Here is an 8,922-nt window from a genome sequence, read left to right on the forward strand (position 1 = left end):
CGATGTAACAGCCAATCAGCAGTGCGTATTCAGAGCGATGTAACAGCCAATCAGCAGTGCGTATTCAGAACGATGTAACAGCCAATCAGCAGTGCGTATTCAGAGCGATGTAACAGCCAATCAACAGTGTGTATTCAGAGCGATGTAACAGCCAATCAACAGTGTGTATTCAGAGCGATGTAACAGCCAATCAGCAGTGTGTATTCAGAGCGATGTAACAGCCAATCAGCAGTGTGTATTCAGAGCGATGTAACAGCCAATCAGCAGTGTGTATTCAGAGCGATGTAACAGCCAATCAGCAGTATGTATTCAGAGCGATGTAACAGCCAATCAGCAGTGTGTATTCAGAGCGATGTAACAGCCAATCAGCAGTGTGTATTCAGAGCGATGTAACAGCCAATCAGCAGTGTGTATTCAGAGCGCAGGGAGTCAATGCTTCAGCGTCGAGCAGATATGTGTTTAGCAGGGGAGCAGCGGACATCGTACTCCCCTCAAATTATAAAAAACCTCCCAGTCACAACTATTACAAACATCACTATGAGCCCGTTGACCTTCTAGAAATTTCAACTGCAGCTCAGCTCGCTCGCAGTTCTGGCTTGAGGTGAAGGCTAATTAGCTTTTAGTGTAACGTTAGATCATTTTGCTGTGTGTGTGTGTATGTATGTGCGCGTGTGTGTGTGTGTGTGTGTATGTGCGTGTGTGCGCATGTGTGTGTGTGTGTGTATTAGGGGCAGCAAAGCCCTGTCTGTCTGTTATTTCATTGAACTCCATGGTGTTCAGGGATGAAAAGTCTCTCCTATTGCTATTGTACTATTTTTTCAGCTATAGTTACATTAATCATTAGTAGGGTTGGGTATCGAGTATCGATTGGAACCGGGACTAACTTTCCGATTCTCCCGGAATCGTTCAAAAGTTAAAATTTCGATTCCTAGTTTCGATACCCAGTCCGCCGACCGGAAAAAAATAAAAAGTCCGCCGACCCGGAAGAAGAAGCCGCTGAACACCAAGGAAGAAGCGCCCACCGCCGGAAGTGTTAGCATAGCTGAGCCTATGTAGCCGAGCGAGTCAGTCAAGCATGGATAGTGGGCGTCGGCGGTCCAAAGTGTGGCTTTATTTTACTAAAAAAAATGAAATATCGGCGAAATGTAAGACGTGCGGCAGGACTGTTTGGTGCTTAGGAGGCTGGATGTCCAACATGATGAAGCACCTCCCAGTTCATGGAGTACAAATAGATGTGTGTCCTGTCCTGGACAGGAGACACTATCTGTCCAGAACACTCACACATCCTGCCTGCTCATTTTCCTAAACAACAACTGTCTCTGATTTTATACTCTACCTGCTGTTAATCAGGACTGGCTTTTGCAAGTTGTTTATTATTGTTTATTTGCTTTTCTGCACCAGGTTAGCTCATCAGTGGGAGCACGGTAACATGTTTAAGTACCTGCAGCATCACACACTTGTGTGTGTAAATGTCTTTTCATGAGGTTTCCTGCAGCATCACACACTTGTGTGTGTAAATGTCTTTTCATGAGGTTTCCTGCAGCATCATACACTTGTGTGTGTAAATGTCTTTTCATGAGGTTTCCTGCAGCATCACACACTTGTGTGTGTAAATGTGTTTTCATGAGGTTTCCTGCAGCATCATACACTTGTGTGTGTAAATGTCTTTTCATGAGGTTTCCTGCAGCATCATACACTTATGTGTGTAAATGTGTTTTCATGAGGTTTCCTGCAGCATCATACACTTGTGTGTGTAAATGTCTTTTCATGAGTTTTCCTGCAGCATCATACACTTGTGTGTGTAAATGTCTTTTCATGAGGTTTCCTGCAGCATCACACACTTGTGTGTGTAAATGTCTTTTCATGAGGTTTCCTGCAGCATCATACACTTGTGTGTGTAAATGTCTTTTCATGAGTTTTCCTGCAGCATCATACACTTGTGTGTGTAAATGTCTTTTCATGAGGTTTCCTGCAGCATCATACACTTGTGTGTGTAAATGTCTTTTCATGAGGTTTCCTGCAGCATCATACACTTGTGTGTGTAAATGTCTTTTCATGAGGTTTCCTGCAGCATCACACACTTGTGTGTGTAAATGTCTTTTCATCAGGTTTCCTGCAGCATCATACACTTGTGTGTGTAAATGTCTTTTCATGAGGTTTCCTGCAGCATCACACACTTGTGTGTGTAAATGTCTTTTCATGAGGTTTCCTGCAGCATCATACACTTGTGTGTAAATGTCTTTAAATGAGGTTTCCTGCAGCATCATACACTTGTGTGTGTAAATGTCTTTTCATGAGGTTTCCTGCAGCATCATACACTTGTGTGTGTAAATGTCTTTTCATGAGGTTTCCTGCAGCATCATACACTTGTGTGTGTAAATGTGTTTTCATGAGGTTTCCTGCAGCATCACACACTTGTGTGTGTAAATGTCTTTTCATGAGGTTTCCTGCAGCATCATACACTTGTGTGTGTAAATGTCTTTTCATGAGCTTTTCAAAAATAAAGCTCTTTTGATGAAAGTGTAAATGGATTCATAATTTATAATATTTATATTCAAGTTCATAGATTTGATATGTATATTCTAGTTGAAAACAGCCCTATGAGGAATTTATAGTAAAGTTCATAAAAAGTTAATATAATTAAAATTAATGGTGAATGTCAGACTATTTCATTCAGAAAGACTGTAGGTTAGCTAGCTCATTTAAAATATGCTAAACTTTTATTTGACCCTGCCTTTTTTTATTTAAAGAAAGAATCGGAATCGAGAATCTTCAGGAATCGGAATCGAAACAAAGAATCGGAATTGTTCGAATTCAAACGATACTCAACCCTAATCATTAGTAATGTAGCAGCCTAGTTTTGAATGGCAGGGTCCCTGCTATCACATGTTGATACAAATATAACATTTACATAATCAAAGTCCACTACAGGCTTCCCAAATTCTGTAATAAATGAAGCATGATGAGTGGACTTGAAACTGTTTATTGTTGCACTTTTTATATGCAGAAGAAAAGTTGTGTCATTTTATTTCATCCAAACAACAAGTTGAGACAGTTTAATGTGGATTAACGTGAGCAGAATTATTATAGTGTTGCCAATGTTAAAAGGATAAAGCCATTGTTTACAAATCTGGTAAATAAATAACCAAAAAATCTATATTTTGTTGTTTTCTTACTGTACCGAAAATGAACCGAACCGTGACCTCTAAACCCAGGTATGTACCCAACCCAAGTTTTGGTGTACCGTTACACACAACAACAATTATGATGATACACACAAGAACAATAATGTTACACACAACAATTATGATGATACACACACAACAATAATGTTACACACAACAATTATGATGATACACACACAACAATAATGTTACACACAATGTGCCTTTCTGCTTGACTTCTGGGTGTGTGCTGATTGGTTGAGGTCATGTGATGTTGAGGTCATGTGATTGTGTTTCAGGGTGTTTGGAGCCGCCCTGCTGGCTGAAGACAAGACTGCAGGTAAAAAGATTCTCGTGCCCTATGGTCTTCTTCTATGGTTTATGTCCATGGTCTTCTTCTATGGTTTATGTCCATGGTCTTCTTCTATGGTTTATGTCCATGGTCTTCTTCTATGGTTTATGTCCATGGTCTTCTTCTATGCCAGGGGTCAGCAACCTTTACCACTCAAAGAGCCATTTTGACCTGTTCCACAAAATAAAGAAAATAATTGGAGCCACAAGACTCTTGAAATGTATAATAAAAATAACACTGTATACAGAGTGTTAGTTTACTTTGTGCTATGTATAAACCAGTGCTATGTATAAACCAGTGCTCTGTATAAACCAGTGCTATGTATAAACCAGTGCTATGTAAAAACCAGTGCTATGTATAAACCAGTGCTATGTATAAACCAGTGCTATGTAAAAACCAGTGCTATGTATAAACCAGTGCTATGTATAAACCAGTGCTCTGTATAAACCAGTGCTATGTATAAACCAGTGCTATGTATAAACCAGTGCTATGTAAAAACCAGTGCTATGTATAAACCAGTGCTATGTATAAACCAGTGCTCTGTATAAACCAGTACTCTGTATAAACCAGTGCTATGTATAAACCAGTGCTATGTATAAACCAGGGGTCTCAGACACGCAGCCCACAATTAAATATGCAGATTTGATGTTAATAAGGTCAGTCAGTTTTACCTGGATGCCTACAATTCCTCCCTTTTTGTCTGGGGGACTGGTGGGTCACAGAGTGACTATTCCCTCGGACGTCTGCTGAGTAAAACCCAAACAATAACAATAAGGGCTTGCTACGATGGCACTATGTTTAGTGCCCTCCACAACTTGTACAAACCAGTCCGGTCACGTGGGGTATGTAACTTGTGTAGACGCACACATGCCACTGCAAGGCATTCTTGTTCAACAGCCATGCAGGTCACACTGAGGGTTGTGATATAGACAACTGTAACACTCTTACTAACATGCGCCACACTGTGAACCCACACCAAACAAGAATGACAAACACATTTCGGGAGAACATCCTCACAGTAACACAACATAAACACAACATAACAAATACCCAGAATCCCATTCAATGCTGACTATTCCGGGCTTCATTATACACCCTGCTACCACCCCCGCCCCACGCCCCCTCCTGCGTCGGTTGAGGTGGGCGGGGTTTGGTGCCAGCGGGGTGTATAATGAAACCTGGAAGAGTCAGCATTGCATGGGATTCTGGGTATTTGTTATGTTGTGTTACTGTGAGGATGTTCTCCTGAAATGTGTTTGGCATTCTTGTTTGGTGTGGGTTCACAGTGTGGCACATATTAGTAAGAGTGTTACAGTTGTCTATATCACAACTCTCAGTGTGACCTGCATGGCTGTTGAACAAGTATGCCTTGCAGTCGTTTGAGGATTGTTTGGAGGTCTCACACAAAACATGACCAGCCAGCACACACATAGTGTTGTGTGACAGCGGCCATAAGTACATTTAGTGGAAGATGTTACGGGTGTTGCCAGCGTGGCCCGCCCTCAATCTGGCTGTCCGGGTGAGAGTCGCAGTACACAAACCTCTCTCACATTTAGGGAAAGGCACTGAGGTCAGAAATCTCCTGGGAAATTTGGGAAGGTCAACAAGTTTACAGCTGAGCCACACTAGAGTGATCAAAGAGTCGACCCCTGTTCTATGCTTTATGTCTATGGTTTATGTTTATGCTTTATGTCTATGGTTTATGTTTATGCTTTATGTCTATGGTTTATGTTTATGCTTTATGTCTATGGTTTATGTTTATGCTTTATATCTATGGTTTATGTTTATGCTTTATGTCTATGGTTTATGTTTATGCTTTATGTCTATGGTTTATGTGTGCAGTGGTGATGTATGATGATGATGTACATGTGTGCAGCGGCGATGTATGATGCTGATGTACGTGTGCGCAGCAATGATGTATGATGATGATGTACATGTGTGCAGTGGTGGTGTATGATGATGATGTACATGTGTGCAGCGGTGATGTGTGATGATGATGTACATGTGCGCAGTGGTGATGTATGATGATGATGTACATGTGCGCGGCGGTGATGTATGATGATGTACATGTGCGCGGCGGTGATGTATGATGATGATGTACATGTGTGCGGCGGTGATGTATGATGATGATGTACATGTGTGCGGCGGTGATGTATGATGATGATGTACATGTGTGCGGCGGTGATGTATGATGATGATGTACATGTGTGCGGCGGTGATGTATGATGATGATGTACATGTGTGCGGTGGTGATGTATGATGATGATGTACATGTGTGTAGCAGTGATGTATGATGATGTACATGTGTGCAGTGGTGATGTATGATGATGATGTACATGTGTGCAGTGGTGATGTATGATGATGATGTACATGTGTGCAGTGGTGATGTATGATGATGATGTACATGTGTGTGGCGGTGATGTATGATGATGATGTACATGTGTGCAGCGGTGATGTATGATGATGATGTACATCTGTGCAGTGGTGATGTATGATGATGATGTACATGTGTGCAGTGGTGATGTATGATGATGATGTACATGTGTGCAGTGGTGATGCATGATGATGATGTACATGTGTGCAGCGGTGATGTATGATGATGATGTACATGTGTGCAGCGGTGATGTATGATGATGATGTACATGTGTGCAGTGGTGATGTATGATGATGATGTACATGTGTGCAGGAGTGATGTATGATGATGATGTACATGTGTGCGGCAGTGATGTATGATGATGATGTACATGTGTGCAGTGGTGATGTATGATGATGATGTACATGTGTGCAGTGGTGATGTATGATGATGATGTACATGTGTGCAGGAGTGATGTATGATGATGATGTACATGTGTGCAGCGGTGATGTATGATGATGATGTACATGTGTGCAGTGGTGATGTATGATGATGATGTACATGTGTGCAGTGGTGATGTATGATGATGATGTACATGTGTGCAGCAGTGATGTATGATGATGATGTACATGTGTGCAGCAGTGATGTATGATGATGATGTACATGTGTGCAGTGGTGATGTATGATGATGATGTACATGTGTGCAGTGGTGATGTATGATGATGATGTACATGTGTGCAGCAGTGATGTATGATGATGATGTACATGTGTGCAGCAGTGATGTATGATGATGATGATGTACATGTGTGCAGCAGTGAGGACGCTGGTGGCCCCCTGCTGGCTGCTGGAGGAGTTTGTGGTGACCAGTGAGTGTTCTCAGTGTGGTGCCTTCCAGACGGTAAGGCTAGCTTAGCTTAGCTTAGCAGTTAGCAGTTAGCATGACTGAAGTGTGTCATGTGACCAGAAGAGCAGGGCAGCGTGTGGACAAACAGGATATGTGGAGCGTGTCAACTGTACCAAGTCTAACAAAGATGACTACAAGAGGTGAGCACTCCCTCTCACACTCATTGTTGTGTTGTCACTCTCACACTCATTGTTGTGTTGGCACTCTCACACTCATTGTTGTGTTGGCACTCTCACACTCATTGTTGTGTTGGCACTCTCACACTCGTTGTGTTGGCACTCTCACACTCATTGTTGTGTTGGCACTCACACTCATTGTTGTGTTGGCACTCTCACACTCATTGTTGTGTTGGCACTCTCACACTCATTGTTGTGTTGGCACTCTCACACTCATTGTTGTGTTGGCACTCTCACACTCATTGTTGTGTTGGCACTCTCACACTCGTGTTGGCACTCTCACACTCATTGTTGTGTTGGCACTCTCACACTCATTGTTGTGTTGGCACTCTCACACTCATTGTTGTGTTGGCACTCTCACACTCATTGTTGTGTTGGCACTCTCACACTCATTGTTGTGTTGGCACTCTCACACTCATTGTTGTGTTGTCATGACAGTGATTGTTGTATAGTTGTGTTGTCATGACAGTGATTGTTGTGTTGTCACTCTCACACTCATTGTGTTGTCACTCTCACACTCATTGTTGTGTTGTCATGACAGTGATTGTTGTGTTGTCACTCTCACACTCATTGTTGTGTTGTCATGACAGAGATTGTTGTGTTGTGGTGTTGCAGCTGCCGCTCGGCCGCCATGGAGGAACACAGCTTCTGGAAGTTTGAGGCGGCCATGTTGGCGGTGACGTCGCTCAGCGCGGTGGTTGTGGTCGCACGTCAGCGTTGGCTCGATCGCCTCGCCTCAGAGAAAGTTCGCCGACAGATCGAGTCTATCTGAGAGCTTCAAGGACATCCGTAAAAATCACAACTTTATTTCAAATCTTGTCAGCTGCTCATCACAAACTATAACAAAACTGTTGATGACAGGACTGCGGTGTCCAGGTGTCTTTGAACGCAGCATCAGCTTGTTTAGGTTGATGTTCATCATAACAAATAAAACATGTTGACATCACCGCAACGTCCCAGTGTCCCTGAACGCAGCATTGGCTCGTCAATACTGTTGGTGGTATGACTGTTGAACGCAGTACCAGCCTCTTTCAACTGAGGCTCCAAAACATCTTCACAACACTGCAATATCCCAGTGTCTTTGAACGCAGCACCAGCCTCTTTCAACTGAGGCTCCAAAACATCTTCACACCATTGCAATATCCCAGTGTCTTTGAACGCAGCACCAGCGGATTGCAACTGAGGCTCCAAAACATCTTCACAACACTGCAATATCCCAGTGTCTTTGAACGCAGCACCAGCCTCTTTCAACTGAGGCGCCAAAACATCTTCACACCACTGCAATATCCCGGTGTCTTTGAACGCAGCACCAGCCTCTTTCAACTGAGGCGCCAAAACATCTTCACACCACTGCAATATCCCGGTGTCTTTGAACGCAGTACCAGCCTCTTTCAACTGAGGCTCCAAAACATCTTCACAACACTGCAATATCCCAGTGTCTTTGAACGCAGCACCAGCCTCTTTCAACTGAGGCTCCAAAACATCTTCACACCATTGCAATATCCCAGTGTCTTTGAACGCAGCACCAGCGGATTGCAACTGAGGCTCCAAAACATCTTCACAACACTGCAATATCCCAGTGTCTTTGAACGCAGCACCAGCCTCTTTCAACTGAGGCGCCAAAACATCTTCACACCACTGCAATATCCCGGTGTCTTTGAACGCAGCACCAGCCTCTTTCAACTGAGGCTCCAAAACATCTTCACACCACTGCAATATCCCGGTGTCTTTGAACGCAGCACCAGCCTTTCAACTGAGGCGCCAAAACATCTTCACACCACTGCAATATCCCAGTGTCTTTGAACGCAGCACCAGCCTCTTTCAACTGAGGCTCCAAAATATCTTCACAACACTGCAATATCCCAGTGTCTTTGAACGCAGCACCAGCCTCTTTCAACTCCATCCATCCATTTTCTACCGCTTATTCCCTTTCGGGGTCGCGGGGGGCGCTGGCGCCTATCTCAGCTACAATC

At 43.3% G+C, this 8,922-nt stretch overlaps 1 protein-coding gene across 4 annotated transcripts in view; it reads left to right on the forward strand.

Annotated features, from left to right (window-relative positions):
* The window catches only part of LOC133550678 (protein JTB-like), a 9,554-nt gene extending 1,659 nt beyond the window's left edge, over nucleotides 1-7,895 (forward strand). Inside the window, exons 3-6 of one of the 4 annotated variants that reach the window (XM_061896632.1) lie at nucleotides 3,464-3,504; nucleotides 6,682-6,767; nucleotides 6,834-6,913; nucleotides 7,565-7,895. In XM_061896632.1, coding sequence (XP_061752616.1) covers nucleotides 3,464-3,504; nucleotides 6,682-6,767; nucleotides 6,834-6,913; nucleotides 7,565-7,721 — 364 coding nt within the window. In that variant the 3' untranslated portion in view covers nucleotides 7,722-7,895. The remainder of the gene's footprint in view (nucleotides 1-3,463; nucleotides 3,505-6,681; nucleotides 6,768-6,833; nucleotides 6,914-7,564) is intronic. The other 3 variants (XM_061896633.1, XM_061896634.1, XM_061896635.1) reach the window with 3 other exon arrangements.
* The last annotated feature ends 1,027 nt before the right edge of the window (nucleotides 7,896-8,922 follow it).

The sequence above is a fragment of the Nerophis ophidion genome, linkage group LG04 (genome assembly GCF_033978795.1).
Source record: "Nerophis ophidion isolate RoL-2023_Sa linkage group LG04, RoL_Noph_v1.0, whole genome shotgun sequence".
Classification (NCBI taxonomy): Eukaryota; Metazoa; Chordata; class Actinopteri; order Syngnathiformes; family Syngnathidae; genus Nerophis; species Nerophis ophidion.